Consider the following 25,507-nt stretch of genomic DNA (forward strand, 5'->3'; position numbering starts at 1 on the left):
TCTTGGGTATGACATCAAAAACAGAGGCAACAAAAGCAAAGACAAGGGGGAGTATATCAGTTCATCAAAACACACAATCAATATGGTGAAAAGGCAACCTGTGGAATGAGAAAATGTTTACATATCATATATTTGATAGGGAATTAAAATCCAGGATATATAAAGAATATGTGTGTGTGTGTGTGTGTGTGCACTTATTTGTAGTTATATAAAGAACTCCTAAAACTTTAACAAAAAACCCAATTCAAAAAGGGGACTTGAAAAGACACTTCTTAAAAGATTATATACAATGGCTAACAAACACAAGGAGAAAAAAAAAAAGAGGTTCAACATTGCTAATTACCAGATGACAATGAGATATCCCCTCATACACATTAGGATGGCTACTATCAAAAGAGAGAGAGAGAGAAAATTAAGTGTCAGCAGAGATGGGGAAAAGTTGGAATTCATAAGCTACGCACTATTGGTAGGAGTGTAAAATGCTGCAACCACTATGGTGAACACCACAGTAGTTTCTCAAAAAAAATTAAAATCTCTTTTAAAAATAACAATTTAGGGACACCTGGGTGGCTCAGTGGTTGAGTGCCTGCCTTCAGCTCAGAGTATGATCCCGGGGTCCTGAGATGGAGTCCTACATTGGGCTCCCCGTGGGGAGCCTGCTTCTCCCTCTGCCTGTGTCTTTGCCTCTCTGTGTTTCTCCTGAATAAATAAAATCTTAAAAAATATATAAAAAATAAAAATTAAAAATAACTGTTTAGGGGTGCTTAGATGGCACTGTCAGCTGAGCATCTGACTGTTGGTTTCAGCTCAAATCATGATCTCAGGGTTGTGAAATCAAGCCCTGTATCAAACTCTGCAGTTAGTGTGGAACTTAAGACTCTCCCTGTGCCCTCGCCCTCACTAAAATAAATAAATCTTTAAAAAAACTAACTAGAGCAAAATAATAATATGCAGAAGTAAAATGAATGATGACAGCACCAACCACCAAGGATGGGAGGGGAAAAATGCAAACATATAGTTAAAGGTTCTTATATGTGAAATGGTATAATATCACCTAAGGTAAACTATGTTAAATTAGATATGCTATAAATCCTAAAGCAACTACTAAAATAGCACAACAAAGAATCACAGTTAAGGCACTGCCAAAAGAGATAAAATAAGATCATAAAAAATACCCCAGTAACTCAAAAGAAAAAAAAATAGGAAAAAAATAAAAAAAGATGGTACAAATAGAAATAATAGCAAGATAAGAGACTTAAACCTAACAGTGTCAACAATCATTAAATGTAAATAGCCTAAACACTATTCTTAAAAGGCAATGATTGTTGGAATGAATAAAAAAGCAAATCCTAACTGGTCACAAGAAACCCACTTTAAATATAAAGATATAAATAGACTAAATGTAAATTAAAAATATATACCATTGTCAACAATAAACAAAAGGAAGCAGGAGGGGCTATATCAGTATCAGACAAAGTAAAAGAACAGAAAATGCTTCAAGGTGGGGATACCTGGGTGGTTTAGCAGTTGAGTATCTGCCTTTGGCTCAGGGGGTACCCCTGGGTCTAGGGATCGAGTTATGCATCGGGCTCCTTGCAGGAAGGCTGCTTCTCCCTCTGTTTATGTCTGTCTCTCATGAATAAATAAAATCTTTTAAAAAAAAGAAAGCTTCCAGGGATAAAGAAGGCCCTATTTTTAATGACAAAGGGGCCAATTCATTGGGAAGACATAATGCATAATGTTTATGTATCTAATAGGAAAGCTGCATTAAACATAAAGCAAAAATCATGGAGCCCAGGTGGCTCAGCAGTTTAGCGCCACCTTCAGCCCAGGGCCTGATCCTGGAGTCCCGGGATGGAGTCTCACGTCGGGCTCCCTGCATGGAGCCTGCTTCTCCCTCTGCCTGTGTCTCTGCCTCTCTCTGTGTGTCTCTCATGAATAAATAAATAAAACCTTTAAAAAAAAAAGCAAAAATTAATGAAACTCCTCAAAGAAATAGACAAATCTACAATTATAATGGGAAATTCCACCTTTCAATAAATTTAAAAGGATTCAGGTAATTCAAAGTACATTCTTTGGATGATAGAGAACTTAAGAAATTGGAATAGATTTCAGGAAAATCCCTAACTTTTTGGAAAACAAATAGCATACTTCTTAAAAGCTATGAGCCAAAAAAGAAATCAAAAGGAAAATTAAAAAGAATCCGGAACTGAATGAAAACACTTTGCAGTATTTATTGAAACATCAATATTTCTAAGATGCAGCTAAAGTAGTATTTAGAGAGTAATTTAAAGCTCTAAACCTGTAGTAAAAAAGAATGACCTCAGCTAACAGTATTCTGGATGCATTAGCCAAAGCATCCACTGGAAAAAAGACAGTCTCTTCAATAAATGGTGCTGGGAAACTTGGACATCCACATGCAGAAGAATGAAACTAGACCATTCTCTTATACCATACACAAAGATAAACTCAAAATGGATGAAAGATCTAAATGTGAGACAAGATTCCATCAAAATCCTGGAGGAGAACACAGGCAACACCCTTTTTGAACTTGGCCACAGCAACTTCTTGCAAGATACATCCATGAAGGCAAGAGAAACAAAAGCAAAAATGAATTACTGGGACTTCATCAAGATAAAAAGCTTCTGCACAGCAAAAGAAACAGTCAACAAAACTAAGAGACAACCTACAGAATGGGAGAAGATATTTGCAAATGACCTATCAGATAAAGGGCTAGTATGCAAGATCTATAAAGAACTTATTAAACTCAACAGCAAAGGAACAAACAATCCAATCATGAAATGGACAAAAGACTTGAACAGAAATTTCACAGAGGAAGACACAGACATGGCCAACAAGCACATAAGAAAATGCTCCGCATCACTTGCCATCAGGGAAATACAAATCAAAACCACAATGAGATACCACCTCACACCAGTGAGTATGGTGGAAATGAACAAGACAGGAAACAACAAATGTTGGAGAGGATGTGGAGAAAGGGGAACCCTGTTGCTGTTGGTGGGAATGTGAACTGGTACAGCCACTCTAGAAAACTGTGTGGAGGTTCCTCAAAGAGTGAAAAATAGATCTGCCCTACGACCCAGCAATTGCACTGTTGGGGATTCATCCCAAAGATACAGATGCAGTGAAACACCGGGACACCTGCACCCCAATGTTTATAGCAACAATGTCCACAATAGCCAAACAGTGGAAGGAGCCTAGGTGTCCATCGAAAGATGAATGGATAAAGAAGATGTGGTATATGTATACAATGGAATATTACTCAGCCATTAGAAATGACAAATACCCACCATTTGCTTGGATGTGGAGGGACCTGGAGGGTATTATGCTGAGTGAAATAAGTCAATTAGAAAAGGACAAACATTATATGATCTCATTCATTTGGGGAATATAAAAATTAGTGAAAGGGAATAAAGGGAAAGGAGAGAAAATGAGTGAAAGTGTCAGTGAGGGTGACAAAACATGAGAGACACCTAACTCTGGGAAATGAATAAGGGGTAGTAGAAGGGGAAGTGGGCAGGGGGTTGGAGTGACTTGGTGATGGGTAATGACAGGGGGCACTTGGCAGGATGAGCACTGGGTGTTATGCTGTATGTTGGCAAATTGAACTCCAATAAAAAAAATTAAAAAAAAAAAAGGAAAAGAAGGAATACAACTATACTATATAAGCACACTGGAGTACTATGCAGCTAATGATAAAAAAAATTAAGACAATCCTTAGTAAACTGATATAATTTCCCAGATACATTGTTATGGGAAAAAAGCCACTGCAAAAGAGCTTATATAATATGTTAACTTCTGTGTAATAAAGAAAGAAATAAGAAAGCATATATGCATCTGCTTTTTTTTTTTTTTTTTTAAAGATTTTTATTTATTTATTCATGAGAAACACACAGAGAGAGGCAGAGACATAGAGGGAGAAGCAGGTTCTCCAGGAGAAGCCTGATGTGGGACTCAATCCCAGGACCGATCAGGACTCAAGCCACAGGCAGATGCTCAACCAGTGAGCCACCCAGGTGCTCTATATCTGCTTTTTTTTTTTTTTTAACCAAGAAGAACAAAGAATAAATCAGGTAGTGAAAAGGATTGGGTAAAAGGGATAATAGGCGAGAGAACCGCATTTATCTGAGTACAGAGTTTACAGGGTTTTGGTAATTTGGAAGCACATTAAGGTTCTACAGATCCCAAAAATAAATCAACAAAGATTCCAGGGGGGAAGAAAACCCTAAAACCGAAAGCACAATGAAACAAATGAACACAACTATATATTCAATACAAAACACAGCTAATCTGAAGGGGAGAAAAAAACCAATACAAATTATAAATGAAACATTCACATACCCAATACTCAGTTATAGACAGGGTGGGGACAGGGAGGAGAGTGAACTGCAAACCAATACTTAACTCATTCTATAGTGATTTGGGTGCATCAAATCTAAAACGATTTTGGATATAGTTCAGGTTTGTGTGAATGAGTTAATTGTTGATGTTGTTGGGAGCCAATGTTCCCACACTAGATAGAGAGCGTTACAAATAAAGAATGAAGAAAAGCAAGGAAGAATCTTGTATGAAAAGGCTGAAATCAAAGGTATTCATATAAACACATGATTTCTAAAATATGTATATCTCTGTACTGCGTGTGCATGTATGTATGTATCAACATGCATATATTTCCTCTGTCTGCTTTACTGGTCTAGAAGCAAAGACACCCTAGTAGCAATATGCATACCCAGTGCCCAGATCTTGGTTTCCAATATCAAGATGTAACTGAATTATCTTGTGCCAAAAAGGAAAAAAAGATATTCCAAAAAATTATGGGTGCATGTCATAAGGACAAAGGTGACAACCTGAAGGGGCTACCACTAGCCAAATTTGGGAAGTTTGAAAACTAAAACAATTTAGTACAATCATAAATTATAAACCACTGAAATAAACAGAAATCTATGAGTCCACACTGAATGAATGAATGAATGAATGAATACAAAGCTAAAGGAAGGACTTTTGCTTACAGATTGCTGAGTAACAACTAATAAATACGAAGGAAGTGCTAGAGCTAGAAATCATCATTGTGCAACCATCAGGTAGGAATCAACAGTTTTTGCTAAATATGAGGGGAAGTTCTGATAAAAAGCTGGATATCTGCTTTTCTTAAATTATCTCTTCATATTACTTATTAGAAGGGACAAAAGTAGTAAATCTACAGTGGAGAAAGCAGACAACATCTTGTGAAGGTTATCAAAATAGACAGCACAAAATAAAGGACACATGGACATGTGCCTCTGAGTGTGATACCCTGAAAAGGAAACATGACTTATAAGTAGTTAGGTAAAGAATGCATAACCTGTGTCTAATCATGGGGAAATGAACCCATAATGAGGAACATTCTGTTCAGGGTAACATGTATTACTTAAAAACTACCATTGTCATGAAACACAAAGAAAGGTCGAGGGATGTATCCAGATTAAAGGAAACTAAAAAGATAGGACAACCAACTGCAATATTTGATCCTAGTTTAGATACTGTTCTGAAGGAAAAAGAAATGCTACAGGACATTATTGGGTCAACTAAGAAAACTAGAATACAGATGAAATTTGAAAAAGATACTGTATCAATATTAACTTTACTGAAGTTTATTATGGTTATGTAAGAGGATATTTCTATTCTCAGGAGATATATATTGAGGTATCAGGGGAAAAGAGCCATGATATAAGAAGCTGATAATCAAATGGTTTTGAAAATAAAAGGTCATATAGAAACAGGAATATAGAAAGAAATAGCAAGAGAGCATAAACATGCCAGAATATACATAAACAAATGGGGCAGAGCATTAACAGATGAACAATCTGGATAGAAGGTTTATGTCACCACTCATGCAAGTCTTCTATAAGTCTGAAATCCTTTCCAGATAAAATAAAAAAATATATAGAGAGATCTTCTGAACAAGATGACCTAATAAATGCATGCTGCAATACATCCCTTCAACTTTATGCATACAGGAATAATATGTAAAATTTAAGAAAATTAAAAAAAACCAATCATATAAACCAAGATAAATATCTCACTATGCCAGATAATGAACAGAAATCCAAAGTAGTGTGCAATGCCAAAGGTAGGCTCTGCAAGCAGACACTGGCAGCTGACAGTTCTGCTCCTGTGAAATAACTGGGACTAAAAGTGCTCCATATAAGATGGGAGACAAAAACCAGACTTCATAATGGTAGCTAGGATTATTGATGTAAAAAAAGCTTGACACTTAGTGTGAATTGCAAGGGATACATTCCCCTGTTTTGAGCACAACGTTCAAACAGACAAGTTACTCACCTCTTTATTTGAAAGGCACTTAACAGTTTCACAGTTTCTAGCAGAAGAAAGTTCACTAGTTTCTGGTTCCCGGGTCAAGAAAAGGAGCTTCTGACCCATTAAGTCCAAGCATTCTAAAACACTGCAAAAAAAGTAGAAGAGATCAAGAGAAGAACAATAGTTTTTCCTAACCTAAGAGTTACTTCTCTATACTTGCACTGTCTAAATAAGGTAGCCACTAACAACATGTGTCCATTTAAATTAAAATTAATATTAAATTATGGTTCAGTTTCTCAATACACATTAGTCACACATCATCCTGTACTGTGTGGACCTTACTGGAAAACACAGATCTAAAACAATTCCATCACTGGAGAAGTCATATTGGACAGTACTGTTTTATATTTAGGGGAAGTAAGGATAAACATGAAAAATACTCAAAGCTCTAACAAATTTATATTCTAAGGATCTGACACATTTATTATGGTGTGTAGATGAACTCCTTCCAAGACTGTTTTTTGTTTTTCCCTAATCTGGGCTAATACATCAAAGGTGACTTGTCTAATCAAAACATCCACTAGTTTATCATCTCCCCTAATGCTACTTAGGTTCACTGTATTTCAATGTCCTCCTTTTTGGTAAAAGAGTTTAGACCAGTTACTATATTTAGAAAATAAGAAAAATAAATACATACGATTTAGAGTGGAAGGTGCTATTTTTCTCTCCATGGTTTTTGTGATAGTAGAATGTTACTCATACTATTGGTAAACATTTCTCAATAGACTCAAAAAAGGAAAAAAAGAATCCCCAGGTTTTGTAAATAAGAAACTAAATACTCTTATTTTTGTTCTTATTTAGAAATAAAAATATTACCTTGTGTTTGGCTGCTGAACTACTTCTGCTGTATTTCTTAGCTCTTGGCCTGTTGCTAGCAATTCTTGGTGACTAGCTAGTGCCTCCAGATTTAGTTCTGCAATCTTAAGAAAATCAAGTGGTAAAAATCATCTCATTTCCTGCAAAGCATCTGAGGTTTAAAACAAACAAAACGGATGCCTGGGTGGCTCAGCGGTTGAGCGTCTGCCTTCAGCTCAAGGCATAATCCTGGAGTCCCAGGATCAAGTCCCTTATCAGGCTTCCTATGAGGAGCCTGCATCTCCCTCTGCCTATGTCTCTGCCTCTCTCTCTGTGTCTCTCATGAATAAATAAATAAAAATTTTTTTTTAAATTTTTATTTATTTATGATAGTCACAGATGTAGAAACTGAAATTCTTCAGAGAAATTGACCCAGATCATATAGTTAAACATAGTACTATCTTTCTTCTTACTTTAAAATTTTAAAATAACCTCTACACCCAACGTGGGGTTCAAACTTACAACCCCGAGATCAAGTCACATGCTCCTCTGATTGAATAAGCCAGGTGTACCTGTACCATCTTTATTTAAAAACAGGAAGTCCAATTTCAGAGACTACATACTTTGCTACATTATGCTACTCATACAGGTCTTAATTCCGAATGCTCACCTTGAATTACACTTCCTATTTTATAAGAAAGGTAAGAATAGGAAATGGTGGTCTGTGATTATCCGTTCTAGTTCCATAATTTTAAGAAATGCAAACATACAGGTCAAAGATACTAACCTTCCTTGGGCCATACTTAAGGAAATACCGAGCCAATTCAAGGGTTGTTCTAGCATCTTCTGTGGCATCATGACCAAGTCTATTTGGACACTGTATATCCTTCCTGGAAAGTCAAGATAAAACTGATACACTCAACAGTATTTTCAATGATAGGTTCTTTCAACCACTTCAAATACTCTGGTCACATGTAAAATTTCAGCAATCTGATCAGATTTTATCACAACAATCAAGATTCCTTACTCCTAAGAGCCAGGAGAGTACCTGGAGTGAGAGGCACTGACAATATACAAGGATTAGAAATGGCTTTGTCTACAGCAAGCATATCATCTGGACAAAAAGCTACCCAATAAAATCTCTGGTCACTCCCCAGCCAAACCCTTGCCTCATTCTTTTACATGTAGCTACTATTTAAAGTTACAGAAATTTTATATTTGCATGCAAGTATCTATAGGTACTTAACTCTTTTCTTGGCCATTTTCAAAAACCTTAAAAAAGTACATATGTTTGTGTCTATAAATTTATCTAAATGTAATCTATGTCATATGGATATCTAGGTATATACAGATCTTGTTCTGCATCTCCATTTTATTCTCAGTAGTACCTTAAGAGTTTCCATATTAGCACATACAGCTCCATCACATTCTTTTAATAACAAAGTATTATGTAAAATATTTGCAGTTTGGGGCTGTTTTAAAACCGTATTATAATGAACATTTTTGTGCATGTGTTTGTACATAATAGGATACATTCTACAGGATTATTGTTTTCAAATTCTGGTTAACTTTTCTGTCCCTCCCTGTCTAGTTCTATCCATCAACTCTCAGTTGTGAATGTAAATTTAATTTTGTATTTCCATAATTTCATTTGTATTTCCATAATTTTGTATTTCCATAATTTCATTTCTGAGTCATACTTCTCTGGAATTAGGATCCCAGGATTTGTAAGAAATGAAAGGAATAATATTTACAGACTAAGGAGAGCAGAGACAATGAATTTTGCAATATGCATTAAATAATATATGCTAACTTATATGCAACTTGTCAGGACAGTATTGTAATATGCAAACAACCTACCCCAAAATAGCTTTGGCTAAGAACTTTAGCTTAAATCTTCTGCCCTGCTCTCTGACATAAAGCAATGATGTATCAATAACATACGGATGTATCATCTGAGGAGGAAAGAGAATAGAATAAGTAGCATTCTATGCTAAAGGAAAAAACAAGTGGGTTGGGGGAACAGAAGAACCCAAGACTTTAGATTTGAAATAAATGGAAAAGGCATATATTCTGAAAACACTAAGTCAGATACTCACTTTCAGTGCTCTGAGATCCAAGTCTAAGGAATGGCCCACTAACACAGCGTCAGGAGGAAGCAGTGATTTTAACTGTCTCTGTACATCTTTGAGTCTGGTTGTCACTGGGTTAAGAATCTTCTTTGTGATTCCTGAAAAGCTTTAATAAAAAAAGAGAAATGGACAGGCGAGGATGTTATTAATAGGTTTACCTCCCTGAAAAGTCATTTCACAAAGAATATTTTTATTTTATTTTTTTTAAAGATTTATTTATTTATGATAGACACACACAGAGAGAGAGAGAGGCAGAGACACAGGAGGAGGGAGAAGCAGGCTCCATGCCGGAAGCCCGACGTGGGACTTGATCCCAGGACTCTAGGATCACGCCCCGGGCCAAAGGAAAGCACTAAACCGCTGAGCCACCCAGGGATCCCCACAAAGAATATTTTTAAAAATTAATATATGCTCATTATAAAAAGGTTGAAAATACAGATCAGCAAATAGGAAAATTTTTTTTAAAGTTTTATTTATTTATTCATGAGAGACACACAGGGAGAGAGAGAGGGGCAGAAATACAGGCAGAGCGAGAAGCAGGCTCCATGCAGGGAGCCAGATGTGGGACTGGATCCTGGGTCTCCAGGATCAGGTCCTGAGCCACTTGGGCTGCCCTGCAAAGAGGAAATTTAAAATAACCTCAAATCCCACAACCCAGAGATTACTTTTTACATTTTAGTAAATAGCCTCTCATATTTTTTGATACATATATCATGCATATGTATGTATATATATTTTAAAGATTTATTTTAGAAAGAGAGAGCAAGAGAGAGAGAGAAAAAATCCTCAAGCAGACTCCCGGCTGAGCATGGCACCTGATTCAAGGCTCAATCCCAGGAACCTGAGATCAGGACCTGAGCCGAAATCGAGTCGGATGCTTACCCGAATGAGCCACCCAGGTGCTCCCATGTACATATTTTATTTTTATAAAAATACAGTCATAATGCATGTTACTTTATAACATGATTTTATCATTTGCCATACATCATAAACAAGCTTTCACATCGTAACTCTACTTCAACACATCCATTTAAATGGCTAGAGTATTTTGTTATATGGATTTCATATACTTTAACCAATCCTCTACTTTCAGCTGTTTATGCTCCTGTTTTTTTTTTTTTCTATTATTTGAGTTCAATTTGCCAACATATAGAATAACACCCAGTGCTCATCCCATCAAGTGCCCCCCTCAGTGCCCGTCACCCAGTCACCCCCACCCCCCGCCCACCTCCCTTTCTACCACCCCTTGTTCGTTTCCCAGAGTTAGGAGTCTCATGTTCTGTCTCCCTCTCTGATATTTCCCACTCATTTTCTCTCCTTTCCCCTTTATTCCCTTTCACTATTTTTTGTATTCCCCAAATGAATGAGACCATACAATGTTTGTCCTTCTCTGATTGACTTATTTCATTCAGCATAATACCCTCCAGTTCCATCCACATCGAAGCAAATGGTGGGTATTTGTCATTTCTAATGGCTGAGTAATATTCCACTGTATACATAAACCACATCTTCTTTATCCATTCATCTTTCGATGGACACCAAGGCTCCTTCCACTGTTTGGCTATTGTGGACATTGCTGCTATAAACATCGTGGTGTAGGTGTCCTGGCGTTTCACTGCATCTGTATCTTTATACTCCCATGTTTTTTGAAATATTGTGATAAACATGTTTATACATACATCTTTCCCACAAATGACTGTTCCCTAAGAATACTAATTATGCCTGCTAATAGGACAATGTTTATCACTATCATGGCCTCTCTGTGCATAAGTAAGCTTGAATCTATAGATACAACTTCAAGAGTAGTGTTATACCAGGTTTTCTTTGCCTAATCACTATAATATGTACATTCTGAAATTACATGATAATCTTTAAAAAGACAGACTAAAATTTTTGAGCTTCAAATTTCTATTATGGAAAAACTTTGTTTTGTTTGGTTTTTGAAGTCAAGGCAGCTTAACCTCTAAATTATTTGACTGCCAAATGATGATTTGCAGATTTTTCAAATGTGGTCTTCTCAGAGAGCAAAGCTCCAGGTCTCTGGCAGTTGCTAGATAATGATTACAGCTGGCAGACTCTAATCAAGGAAGATAGGGATGCCTGGGTAGCTCAGTGGTTGAGCATCTGCCTTTGGCTCAGTGCGTGATCCTGGGATCTCGGGATCCCAGGATCGAGTCCTGCATTGGGTTCCTTGCAGGGACCCTGCCTCTACCTGTATCTCTGCCTTTTTCTGTGTCTCTCATGAATAAATAAAATCTTAAAAAAAATAAATAAACAAGGAAGATAACATTCTGCTTACTTAAGGTCATAGGAAGACTAGAGAACAAGAAGGGTTAAAGAGCTTTATATACTGACATTGTGCAATTTCAGTTTTAAAATTTACAGTTGTGCTCCCCAGGCTTGTCTTTGATAATATAGAAATAGATAATACCTAACTACACAGAAACTACAAACTATTCCTGTTGACACATCCCATTCTAGTCTACTAGTGCTAGGGAGGGCAGAAGGCAAGTTGCAAAATACCTGGTAAGGTAATCCAGAATCTTGTTGTCAGGTTTAACGAGTTCATCCATAACACAGCTGCCTCCTTCAGCAACCAGTGAGATGCGTGTTAGCTCTCTCCCCTTGGATGTGACACACTGAAAGACCAGGCCATCGTCAGACTGCTAAACTGAGGAAGACTGCTTCCTCCCATTATTCACACCTCAACTGCCATTGACTGTAACCTACTGGGGGCCCAGTAACACAATGGCCTTTGCTAACTAAAGTCCAGTATGAATGAAATTAAAGCTAGGAAGACTCCTGGACATTTCATCTAATTGCTCTGAAAAGGATGTGCACAAGAAGATGGATGGAAATGATATCAACCATTATTTTACCACTTATTAGTGTGTATACGACATCGCACTATTAGCTAAGTACTACTAGAAACTAATTTTTTTATTAGTGCACTCTATTATCTAATGCAATACTAAGCATTCTACATATACTAATTCAGTAACGTGATGAGGTACCTCTGTTATTATCCCCACTTCAAAGAGAAAGGTTAGGGAATTTGTCCAACGTGACAAAGCCATTAACAGGGAAGGCCAGGATACATATCCTGATATGTGACTCTAAAACTTTAGCTCTTAGCCACTCTATTAAGAAATGAGGGACTGGTACCTGAGTACTGATATGGGATGCCCTGTCTTTGAAAGGATTAGACAAAGTAAAACCCATAAGGAGCTTGAGGGAAATTCTTCTGATCTTAAATGTGTAAAACTAAGCCAAACCAATGGTCATTGAGTTAGAGTCTTTAGGGGTACAATAACAAAACACCTATTCAAAAGACAGAAGGGGTAAACTTATACTAATTGACAGAGATTTGGTTAAATATAACAACTAGTTAAAAAAGTTGTGATATTTACTCTTCATCCTGGAGTATATATCTAAGTTTTCTAAAATGTGAGTAAAAGGGTATACTTTCAGTTCTTTAAACCAAAATACTGGAACTAAATGCACTGGTTCACTGATGCATTAGACTCAAGAAATCATCTACTACTAACCCTCCAGTTGAAACATCAAAAGTAGTACTTACCATTTCACAGTCAAGTCCAAAGAGAGGACTGTTGTCTGTTATAGAACCATTACATTTGGTAGGTACAAAGTTTGCACAGTCAGGACACCCTAGGAGGAAAATAAATAAATAAAATATAAATATAAATAAAATATTTTCCTTTAGGGATGCCTGGGTGGCTCAATGGTTGAGCATCTGCCTTCGGCTCAGGGCATGATCCCTGGGTCCTGGAATTGAGTCCCGCATCAGGCTCCCCACAGAGAACCTGCTTCTTCCTCTGCCTATGTCTCTGCCTCTCTCTGTTTCTCATGAATAAATACATAAAACCTTTAAAAAGTATATTTGCCTTTAAAACTAGAGATGATAAATATCACTCTTAGATTCATTCACCAAGAGAAAACTGAAATACCGCATTTGCTGGACACCTTCTCTATTAGACGCTTGAAATATAAAAACTAAAAAAGAAACAATGTCTGTCCTCAAGTTTTGTTCCATCTGCTCATTTTTATATTCTGGGATAATACTACAGGCTGCTGTTAAAAGAGATACTAGGGCCTGGACTTCTTGGCAGTTCCCAAATAACAGTATTTCCTCCTTAGTAGAAAAAATTATAACTTAGTTGTAGCTGGGGCACCTGGGTGGCTCAGTCAGTTAAGCATCCAACTTGATTCTGGTTCAGGTCATGATCTCAGGATTGTGAGATCAAGCCCTGCATTGGGCTCCACGCTGGATGTGGAGCCTGCTTAAGATTCACTCTCCCCCCCATCCCCCACCCCTTCCCCTTGTGTGCATGCACACACTCACTCAAAAAAAAAAAAAAAATCTGGTTAGATCCTACATCATTGGACCTTTCCATTGTAGGCACTAAAGGAGGATGAATACAATAATGCAAAAACTGCATATAGCATCTTTCTTTCCTAAATAAAGAAAAAGGAGGAATGAGATTCCACCATAGTAGAGATCTAAAAGGACTTCAGTGTAGGCAGAAAGTTAAGTAACATTCATCACATGTATCCCTGCACCCAATTCTACCCTTCAGACTTCTCTGAGATCTCTGTTCAGAAACATGCCTGTAATTTTCTGGACTTCATGGCCTGAAAATTCCCTACAGGAGCCCATCTAGAAGCTAGGTACCCCCTCCATTGTGTCCCTTTAGTCAATAACTAGGCACATTTAGCTCAGGGCCCCCAAAGTGTCTGAACCACTGAAAAGATTCCTACCTTCACACAAAGGCTCAAACAGTAAAAATACCTACATCTTGTATGACAAGAAACAAATTGGAGTTTGAGAAACTTTGACCAGTTTCTTTGTCATGGTACCTTGATACTGCCACTCATTACAAGAATCAAAACACGGTCTAGACCAGAAAAGAAGACATCCCTAAATCTGGGAGACTGACTTTCTTTTTCTTTCTTTCTTTCTTTCTTTCTTTCTTTCTTTCTTTCTTTCTTCTCTCTCTCTCTCTCTTTCTTTTACAAAGAAAGAAAACCTTTTCAAAAGCACTGTGAGTCAGGTACCATGCTAAGCACTTTTGTATCCATTAACTCTTAATCCCCATGGCAATCCAAGATATATTAACTATTATCCCCATTTTACAGATAGCAAATAAAAAGATGTTCAATATCATCAGCCATCAGAGAAATGCAAGTCAAAATAATAAGATACTGCTTCATACAACTATAAGGGATTTAATAAAAAAGAATAACAATTGTTGGTTAAAATGTACAGAAACTAAAACCCTTATACATTGCTGGAAGGAATATAAATGGTGCAGCTGCTTTGAAAAAACTGTCTGATAGTTCTTCAAAAGGTTAAACAGGTACCTTATGACCCAACAATTCTACTCCTAGGTACATACCTCCCCAAAATGGAAGCATATATCCAGACAAAAACTTGTACCTCAATGTTCATAGCAGTATCATTTATTCATAATAGAAAAAATGTGGAAACAACCTAAATATCCATCAACTAATGAATACATAAAATATTGTATGTCCATATAGATAATATCATTTGAATGAAAATGAAGGTGATAGAGGGCAGCTACACTTAATGAGCACAGCATCAACTGCAGAGCTGTCAAATCACAATACTATATACCTAAAACTAATGTAACATTGTATGTCGATGACTATACTTCAATAAAAAAATAATTGCTTGTTAAATCTTTTAAAAATTAAAATATAAGGCTATAATAAGTAGAATAAGCTGAAAGATATGAGTTCTCATATATGGATGGTGCAACACAGTATTTTCAAACTAAGTTTTATATATGTATAAAATTCTTTTCTTTTACATATATATGTATTTTAATAATCATTATTTAATCTCTACACTCAATATGGGGCTTGAACTCACAATCCTGAGATCCAAGTCTCATGCTTTTCTGACTGAGCCCACCCAGACACCCCCTAAAACTAAATTATATTTAATCTTACTAAAATTAAACTTAAAATAAAAGGAAAAGGGACACCGGGGTATCTCAACAGTTGAGCATCTGCCTTTGGCTCAGGGCATGATCCCAGAATTGAGTCCCACACTTGGGCTCCCTGCAGGGAGCCTGCTTCTCCCTCTGCCTATGTCTCTGCCACTCTCTTGGTGTCTCTCATGAATAAATAAATAAAATCTTTAAAAAATAAAAGGAAAAGAAATTAAAAAAAAATGAATTACTGACACATGCTACAACATGGATGAACCTTGAAAACTTTATGTTAAGCGAAAAAAGCCAGTTACAAAAGACCATATATTGTTTGATTCTATTAATATGAAATATCTACAATAGGTAAATCCACAGACAGAAACTAGAGATTGCCTGGGGGTGGTAAGGCTGTCGTGTGAAAAATAATAGTATACAGTTTCTTCTGAAGTGATGAAAGTATCCTAAAATTGACTATGGTGATGGTTGTAAACCTATGTAAAAGAACTACTGAATCGTGTTATATTAAAAGGGTGAATTATATGGTTAATTATATATCTCAATAAGAGTGGTTTCTTTTTTTAAAGAAATTTAACATTACTGTGATTAAAAGGTATAAAGAAAATAAAATGAAATTAAAGCATTTTCGTTAAATTCTTGCTACATAACTGACCAAGGCTCTGAGCGCAGACCTGTTCTATTCACTGAGGTAAATGAAGACAGGGTATGGTGGGGTAAGAGGAAGACTGGAAGTATTAGAGAAGCGTTAAAAACATACTGACTTTAATATACTAAGAAGAAATAAAAGAAAACTGAAAAAGGAATAACTTTCTCACAGAAGATTTCAATGATATTTAAGGTCATGTTTATGTATTAACTGAAATCATCACTTTACCAAACAAGGTACACATCTACACTTAGGAAACACTGCACTTAGTGTTTCCTTATTAAGTAAAATATGGATTAAGTCATTTGGAAAGCAGTCAAAAAAAAAAAAAAAAAAAACTTCCAATAGTAATACTTACAAATAAACTTACATATTCTGATATTGTTACCAATATCAGATTAAATCTAAACCAACCTTGTAATGGAAAGTGAAATGTTTTCATTTCCTCCTTTGTGAGAAGGCATCTGGTTAAGCACACTTTCTTAGAGCCATACTTTTGAATAATAGGGTCATTCTGCAGGTTGACTCTGACTTTTGAACTGGTAGAAGGTAAAGACCCTGAAACAAAAAGGACCATTAAAAGTCAGGATGTGTGTTTAAGAAGTGGCACCTGGGGTGGGCTCAGTCAGTTAACCATCCCAACTCTTGATTCTGACTCAGGTTGTTACCTCAGAGTCAAGATCAAGCCCAGCATCAGGCTCTATGCTCAGCACAGAGCCTGCTTGTCCCTCTACCTCTGCTCCTCTACATTCCTCTCCCCACCACCCTGTGCTCATGCTCTCTCTCTGCCGCTAGATCTTAAAATAAATAAATAAAATAGAATTTTAAAAAATAAAAGGAATGTGTGTTTAAGAAACTTCACAGGAAAGGATGCCTGGGTGGCTTAGGGGTTGAGCGTCTGCCTTAGGCTTGGGACATGATCCTGGGATCTGGGATTGAATCCCACACTGGGCTCCTCGCATGGAGCCTGCTTCTCCCTCTATGTCTTCTGCTTCTGTGTCTCTCATGAATAAATAAACTCTTAAAAAAAAAAAAAGAAACCTCAGAGGACATATTTCTAAACCTTGTGTCAGGTAAACACAGTGAAGATGCCTGAGGACATTTTTTTTTAAAGATTTTATTTATTCATGAGAGAGAGAGAGAGAGAGGCACAGACACAAGAAGAAACAGGCTCCATGCAGAGAGCCTAACGTGGGACTTGATCCCGGGTCTCCAGGATCACATCCTAGGCTTGAAAACAGCGCTAAGCCGCTGTCCACCTAGGCTGCCCAGAGGACATATTTCTAAACCTTGTGTCAGGTAAGCACAGTGAAAATCAAAAGATGTGCAAAACCCAGCCTCAACTAAGGAGTTTGTATGTAATTAGGGACACAAAGAGAATATAAGTGTCAAATGGGTTATAATAATAAAAGCTATAGAATGGAAAGGAGGAATAATATACTGGGGTGGTGAAAGATGGTTCAACAGAGGAAAAGGTCAGCTGCTGAGTCTTAAAGAAAAAGCAGAATTTAGAAGGTTGGTATATTAGACCTGTCCATTACAGTGCCTGCCACTCCTAATAGCCCATTCCAGCTAAATCTATTCCAACCCTAGCCACTTAAGCATCAGCCTACTCTTTAAGCAGGAGTGGTTACCACTTAAAAGAGACCCATCTAGGGGTGCCTGGGTGGCTGTTGGTTGAGTGTCCGACTCTTATTTTGGCTTATGTCATGATCTCATGGTCCTAGGACTGAGCCCTGTATCTGGCTCAGTGCTCAGCATGGAGTCTGCTTGTCCCTCTCCCTCTGCTCCTCCCCCTGCTCATGCTCTCTCTCTAAAATAAATAAATCTTTGAGAAAATAAGAGAGAGAGAGAAAGACCCATATATAAGCAGACCAATAAGTTGATATTCCTGGTTAAGAGATGCTCAAAAAGAACAATGGTAATTAGCTGAACTGATCAGATTACTTGCTTCCAGAATCAAACTAAGGAATACAGAGAACTGACAAGTTAAAAACGAACAGAAAGCAGAGATGTCATGAGAGGGCTTTCTAGTCTACATGCATCCTTTAATATCCCTCTCAAATATTTAAGATGATTGGAGTATCTATCTGGTCCTTGTAACTAAAAAAGTCAAAATACTAAACAGAGGTGATTCCAGGTAAAACAGAAATGCACAAAGCAAACTTGGTATGGATGGCAGTGCCTAAACCAACTGAGGGGAAAAAAAAAGGTTTGTGTAGGAGAACAGTGTAGGAAACAAGGTTGAGGTGTATAAAAATGAATTGTAGACCACTGCAAATGCCAGGATCAAGAGTTTGGATTCCAGTCCATCATTCAATACATAATGGAGAACAACAGAAAGTTCCTAAGATGGGAAATGGCATAACGAAAAAGTATTTAAGAAAGATCAACCTCAAAGGTAATGTGGAAAATGGAGTAGAGAAAGAAATGAGAAGGTTCTGCAGAAATTCTGGACCAAAAAAAAGAAAAAAGAGATTAGAGTCTGAATCAAGATGGTGGAAAGGATGAAGGAAAAGGGATATAGGAAAGAAACAGTACCCAAGAAAAACAGAACACAGTGATAGAATAATTCAATTCAGTCAACAAAATATTTACTAAGTACTTCTATGTCTGGCAATGTTCTAGCCACTAGAGATTTCTCAATGAACAAAGTCAACAAAATTCTCCACGGAACTAAAATTCTAGTTGGGAAGATGGACAATAAACAAATATATGTCAGGTAAGGATAAGGACTACGGAAAAAAATAAAGGAGGGTAAAGAGGAGAGAGAATACTGGGGCAGGAAAGCGGTTGTCATATATTTTATAATTAGGGAAGGTCTCTCTGATAAAGTGACATATGAATAGATATTCATGGAAGCAAAAGGAATGAGCAATACAGATTGGTATGAGGAGCCAAAAGAAAAGTAATCCTAAAATTCAAGACTATTGTCTTAGAGAAAAATAATACCAACTGAAAAAGTGATTTGAAGACAGGACAGTATTACATTATTTAAAGATGAGAAAAATGCTTTTAGCTATGCTATGATTGGGAAGACAGGAATAACCAAATAGCAACATCCAGCACGCCAGTGAAAATGCAAGTCTGAACTTTGGAACATCAAATCTAGAGATAAAGATACAGGAGTTATCCAAAGAAGAGTGATAGATCAACTTGGGGAGACATAATATTTTGAAAGAAAAACTCAAAGGAAGGAAGATCAGTGTTACAGACTACACTTTGGGACTCTGATGCTTAGGATGGGAAACAAAGTGAAATCCCTAAGAGGATAGAGAAGTAGCCATAATCCTCTGATTCCTCAAAGTCTACAGATTAAAATCTAAACCTTAGCATGACATTTACAGCCTGCAGGACATAGCTCTAACCTACACTCTCTCAGCCTCATCTCTTACCACTACCTGCTCTTATTCCAACCCATCCTCCTCTAATTATCCCCAACAATCTATATTCTTCAGCCATATCAAAGTTCTTTTTTTCCTGATGATTTCTTCTGCAATGCTATGTCTTTACATGAGCTTTGAATCTAGAAATGACTACTCTGTTATTTACTCAAAGATGTTTAAAACACAGAAGTAAAATCAAACACAGAGGCAGGTACGATACAGGCATCTAGTGGAAGAAGAGGGTAACAACGGAAAGAAAAGGAGTTCAAGGTCTTTGAGACAGGATAATAGAAAGCACAGCCCTAGGAGACAGGAAGGAATCACTGGCTACTCCTCACCACTTTCTCATGTCCCCTCAGTTTATTCAATTATTTCTGAACACACATAAAAAAGCATCAGTGGACAATACTTACTATGTCTAATGAACTCTAGCTAAGTTCTTTTCTATTCCATCACTTACCTCCTTGCCCCCCTACAAAAACAGAAGATTAACTACAACTTACTCAGGGACACAACACATCATTTGCTGTCATGGATATTTCTCTTTTAGATTGCCAGCATTTAAACATTCTGCCTATTCCCCACTGTGAGTAGCATTAAGGGTGTTCCTGACATTAGTCAAAGGCAAGCTCTTCCTTCCCTTCTGTACACTCATGGGTACAAAGATCCAGTTTAAAAATTATTCACAGTAATTTCTAAGACTTCAATGTTAGTGATATGCAGGGATAGCCTTTGCTATCTCACCTAACCAGATGGTTTCTAGGGTATGAATACTGGCTATGGTTTCTGCTCTCCTATTCTCCTAGGTACTTACCCATTTTTTCTTCAAAAAATTGCTTTTCTGTTTAAGGTAGTTAAAATTGAGCTTAGTTGTTTGCAAGAATAAATGTAACCGATAGATCCACTTAATAAGCATACTATAGTATCTTTCAGAATGAGCAAATCATCAAACCAGAATCATAGCCATACCTTCCCCCATTTTGGATTGATCCCGTGTTGCTTGTTTCTTTTTCAGTCCAATGATATCAGCTAGAAAATTAGATGATGGAGGTGGCAAGCGGAATTTCTGAAAATACATAACCAAGTTTTTATAAAAATTCTTACAAGTAGTTAAAATATTATCAAAGACTTGCACTTTTATTGTCAGCTCAGTGCTATGAAAGGTCTGGACTTTTTTGTATTGCAAAACGAGGACTTTTTCCTTAATGTGTAAAAGTGATTAGGTAATCTAAAAAATAAAAGTAACTAAGTAAATGAAGCTACCTTTATCCTACCCTAGAAATTTTCTTTTGTTCTCTGATTACACATTGGAAACAAAGACAAATATTACAGAGATGTCCCTTATATTTTTCTGTATCTATTATGTTAGTAGACAGCTTGCCAGGTAGTTAGGACACAAAAAAGCTGAAAGGTTGAGAACTCCAGCCTTAGGCTCACTTGCACTGAAATTCTAGCTCTACCACTTACTGGCTATAACTTGGACAAGTTATTCAGTTTCCTTACATATAGAAGATATTTTTAACTCTCACAGAACTACTGTGAGAAGTAAAGATGATGCACACAGAATGACTGATGTAGGTCCTGGCACATATGTAGCCTTTAATAAATGAAAGCAAAAAAGAAAATGGAGACCCAAGATTCGGACTCACCAACTTGAATCCCTCAAGGGTAAATGGATGAAAATGTCCAATAAAGAATGGAGATGGCTATGGGAAGGAAAATGGAGAGCAGCTGCCTCTTCCAAAGATAACAGCTGCTATTCAGCTCCAGATGCTGTTCTAAGGATGTCCAATCTTATGATGTAATCAAGAGACCAAAAACACAGAATTTACGTAAAGTATATAATTTCTGAAAACATCAGAACCCAAATAAAGTAGGATATCATCACCTTGGATACTACATATAGATTGTAATCTGGTAATAAATGTTTCGCCTAAATTATCAAAGAAAATCAAATGCAAATCTTAATCTCAACAAGAGATCTCTGAATCTTAATCTTTCTTGCTTTCTATAACCTCTACTGCTTGTTCAATCAGATTGCTAAGGAGCATAGTTTGAGACGTGCATTAGTCTCTGGATGAGAGGACTCAACTCACGCCCTAATACTTACGTGTCTGAATGCCTTTCGGAGAAATCCAAACTCCAAATAGAACCTGTAAAAGTGTAGCTGGCTCATTCCCTGCAGTACAAAAACCACTACGTTGTTCAGGTGGTTTTGGTGAAAAAGCTGGCACCAGCTGTTGAAAAATCAAACCGATACAGCTAAAAGTGATACCATCAAGTCAGTTGTAGACATACAAAAGGGAAGTGTGGGGAAAAAAAACAGTGAGCAACAGTTAATGGAGTTTATCATCACTCAATGACTGCGTAGGAAAAAAACAGCTATTACTGCACAGAATTCAAATAAAGATCTCCTGAGATAATTATTTATTGCATTCAAATCAAGTAGGATACCAAAGGAAACACAATGCATTCAAATTCAAAGTCCTATTATTATTTGTTTTAAATTGGAAATAAACTCATTTTACAAAGGCATATCCTCAAGATCCCAAGTGGCTGAGTCCTTTCTAAGCTAGTAATCATATGACTGGTTTCAAGAAAGCCAGTTTCAGATAAATTGACAGACTACCAGCAATACTTGATAATGAGGAAGATTGCTTTTCAGTTATCTAGGCAATCTCCCTCTGATAGATATGTCTGAAAAACTGAAAAGTTTTGAAAACTTTTTTATTGGTACATATACAAAAGCAATTTTCATTAGACATTTAACAATGGCATTGATATCAGAATAGTAAAATTCTCTTTGCCCCTTAATGTAAAAGGAACGAAAAAGATAAACTGGAACTCTTAACATATGATCACGTAATTTAAATTGGGTCTCCACTAGGGGTTACAAATCAAAATACCTTTAAGTGGTGTTGGGAAAGGTCACTGAAAAGACCTGAATGCCAGCTGACCTGTCAGCTGGACCCTGGCACCTGACAGCTCCTTACTCCCTTCTCCTCTGTCCTTGGAATGTGGAGTCTGCTTGTTTTTCCTGATCCCAGAGACTGCTCCAAGGACATAGCCTTGAGATAGTTATGTGGTGGTGAAAATACCTGCATGGTTCATGACTGAACCCAGTTAAAAACTTCTAGATAAACTTTTTAAAGATTTGGCAAACAGGTATAGGTATCCAGTTGTCTTCCTCCTGTCCAAGACAAGCCTTGTATGTAAGTTCCCTTCACTTATTATTAAAACTGCCACTTACAAACCTGGAGTGGCCTGCCTCTTTCTTCAGTCTCTCCCTGCCCTCCAAGTAAGTGGGGCGGGTTTCACTTTACACCCAGGAAGCTCCCAAGAGGGTTGCAATCCAAAAAGCAGTCAGATAATGTAAATAAGGGAAGTGAACCAGAAGAGATAAAGTATCTGGATTTTTTTTTTTAAAAGGGTGTTTCTTTTTTTTTTTTTTAAGATTTTATTTATTTATTCATGAGAGATACAGAGACAGGACTTCAGGATTACGCTGTGGGCCGAAGGCAGGCGCTAAACTGCTGAGCCACCCAGGGATCCCAAAATATCTGGATTTTAATAAAGGAATTCTCAAATTAAATGCTGGCAATTCCTGTAAAGAAAAAAATGTAGGGGTGCCTGGGTGGCTCAGGCGGTTAGGCATCCAACTCCTGATTTTGGCTCAGGTCATCATCTTGGGGTTGTAAGATTGAGCCCCATATCCAGCTCTGCACTGAGTATGGAGCCTACTTGGGACTCTCTCTCCCTCTCTCTCTGCCCCTCCCCTTCATTAAAAAAAAAAAATTCGGACATTCTGTATGGCAAACAAGTAATGTCAATTAAGGAAATATAGGACCCTCTAGACACTAGTTTGAAACCTCGGGTCTATCCTCACCATTTAAGTTCATCTCATACCTGGGTTTAGGAACACTGGATTTGCCCAGAACTGCATACTTCAGCAATTCACATAACTGGTCATGGGTTACTTCACAGTTTTCAGCAAATAAAATGGCAGATAAGCGGGCTTTCTGCAAAGGTAAATCAGGGCATTAAAAATTAGAGGACTACTGGGGCACCAGAGTGGTTCAGTCTGTTAAGCATCCGACTCTTGATTTCAGCTCAGGTCACGATCTCAGGGTCTTAGGACTGAGCCCCACATGAGGATCCCCACTCAGGAGGAAGTCGGCTTCTCTCTCTCTGTCCCTCCCTTGCTCACACACACACACTCTCTCTCTAAAATAAATAAATAAATAAATCTTTTAAAAAAATTAGGACTACTGAGAACAGGAACAAGGCAAAGCAAATTATACGCAAACATAAAGAAGGATCTATTAACTGTAAATGAAGGTCTAAAACAACCTGTGATATGACATTATTATTAACACAATGTTTATAAATATTGACACAGAATCTTATTATAGATACTTGATTATGTGCTAGGGATAGTAGAATGAATAAAACATGATTCACGCTCTCAAGTTCATTCTACTAAGGGAAGAAAAATGCAGAAATAGGTTAATTCCAATACAATGCTATTATAAAGCTGTCGCAGAAAGGAGGCTAACTGCCTTGAGGGTTAGAGTTTGGGGGATAGCTTCACTGATTGAAAATACTGGCAAGGTCTTGAAAATAATCTGTCAGTCAGCTGAGGGGGGAACATTGTGTCTGAACATGCAGTTTTGTTTGGCTGGAGCCAAGAAGGCATGTTGCAGAGCAGTGGAGATTTCAGAGAAGATGAAGGGAGTCACATCATAGATCGCTGGGGTCTAAGCTAAGGAGTCTGACATTATTCTGGGGGAAACATGGAGTTCACTGAAGTTTCTCCCTCCTATATATAGGAGTTTTGCACTTATATTTGGTTATTAAAGTAAAGCAAGTTCATGTTTGTGAAAAGAGTCAGGTAACAGAGAAAGGTAAGATAAAGACAATAGATAAAAGAAAATAAGTCACCTGTACTTAGACAACTTTCATTTTGATCTGAGAGGCAGCAGAGTAGACTGGTTAAGAGCTTAAGCCCTGAAGTCATACTACCTGAGTTCAAAAACCAAGCTCTAACATCTGGGCTAAGTGTCTTAACCTAAGACTCAATTTCCTCATCACAGAGTAATTTTAATTCCACCTCATGAAAGTATTGGGAAGACCAACGAGGTAATACAAGTACAATGTAGTGGAACTGACATAAGTACTTAATAAACATTAGATATTATTCCTATTTTTCCCATGAGTTTTTAAAGCTCATGTTGAGCACCTATTAATTAGTTATTTAACAGTTCTTAGCACTTTAATTTAGTAAGTCATTTAATTCCTACAAGTATTCTTTTTATTTTAAAAGGTTTTATTTATTTATTCATGAGAGAAAGAGGCAGGGACATAGGCAGAGGGAGAAGCAGGCTCTCCGCAGGGAGCCCAATGAGGGACTTGATCCCAAGACCCCGGAAACATGCCCTGAGCTGAAGGCAGATGCTCAACCACTGAGCCAGCCAGGTGTCCCCTTACAAGTCTTAAGTGGCTACTACTATTATCCCTATTTTACATAAAGAAATTGAAGAATGGAAGTGGTAGAACAAAGACTGGAATACAGGCTCCAAAGCCCTAACTCTTCATCTCTGTACTATACTGCCCCTAAAGGATTACAGTATTCTGTTTGTTTGGTAACCAACTCTGCACCCCTCCCTCCCTGCAAAAATCGGTTAAATGTAACAAACACCAATTTTAATAGTTCATTCTCTAAATTTATCTCAACATTCACAACTTCTATGAAAAAAATCCCCTATTGATGATAAGTGTTTGTTTTTTTAATTATAAATATCATGAACATCCTTTCAAACATCCCTATGTACCTGGATAAATACTCTGGATAAAGTCCCTGGTCAAAATAAGCTCCTACAGTTGACTCTTGAACAACACAGATTTAAACTGTGCAGATCCACCTATATGTGGATCGTTTTTGGTAAATACAGTATGGTACTGTAAATGTATTCTCTTCTTTATGCTTTTCTTAGTAACATTTTCTGTAGCTTACTTTTTCTAAAGAATATAGTCTAGAACACAAGTAATTTACAAAATATGTATTAACCAACTGTTTATGTTATTGCTAAGGTTTCTGGCTATAAGTAGTTAAGTTTTGGGGGAATCAAATGTTATCCATGGAGTTTGGACCGCACAGAGCAGAGACAGTAGATG

General features: G+C 37.1%; 2 protein-coding genes across 4 annotated transcripts in view; one reads left to right on the forward strand and one right to left on the reverse strand.

The window, feature by feature from the left end:
• Positions 1–25,507, reverse strand: part of REXO5 (RNA exonuclease 5) — a 44,241-nt gene that overhangs the window by 15,363 nt on the left and 3,371 nt on the right. For all 3 annotated transcript variants that reach the window (XM_038540162.1, XM_038540160.1, XM_038540161.1), the window contains exons 3-13: positions 23,240–23,352; positions 21,444–21,570; positions 20,303–20,399; positions 16,362–16,505; positions 12,886–12,974; positions 11,829–11,944; positions 9,273–9,411; positions 9,034–9,128; positions 7,961–8,063; positions 7,195–7,298; positions 6,343–6,463 (exon numbers count right to left, since the gene is read on the reverse strand). In XM_038540162.1, the coding sequence (XP_038396090.1) occupies positions 6,343–6,463; positions 7,195–7,298; positions 7,961–8,063; positions 9,034–9,128; positions 9,273–9,411; positions 11,829–11,944; positions 12,886–12,974; positions 16,362–16,505; positions 20,303–20,399; positions 21,444–21,570; positions 23,240–23,352 (1,248 nt within the window). The remainder of the gene's footprint in view (positions 1–6,342; positions 6,464–7,194; positions 7,299–7,960; positions 8,064–9,033; positions 9,129–9,272; positions 9,412–11,828; positions 11,945–12,885; positions 12,975–16,361; positions 16,506–20,302; positions 20,400–21,443; positions 21,571–23,239; positions 23,353–25,507) is intronic.
• Positions 5,047–25,507, forward strand: part of ERI2 (ERI1 exoribonuclease family member 2) — a 32,604-nt gene continuing 12,143 nt past the window's right edge. The window contains exon 1 of the mRNA XM_038540167.1: positions 5,047–5,102. The gene's annotated coding sequence lies outside the window, so the exon portion shown is untranslated. The remainder of the gene's footprint in view (positions 5,103–25,507) is intronic.

This window comes from Canis lupus, chromosome 6 (assembly GCF_011100685.1).
Source record: "Canis lupus familiaris isolate Mischka breed German Shepherd chromosome 6, alternate assembly UU_Cfam_GSD_1.0, whole genome shotgun sequence".
NCBI lineage: Eukaryota > Metazoa > Chordata > Mammalia > Carnivora > Canidae > Canis > Canis lupus.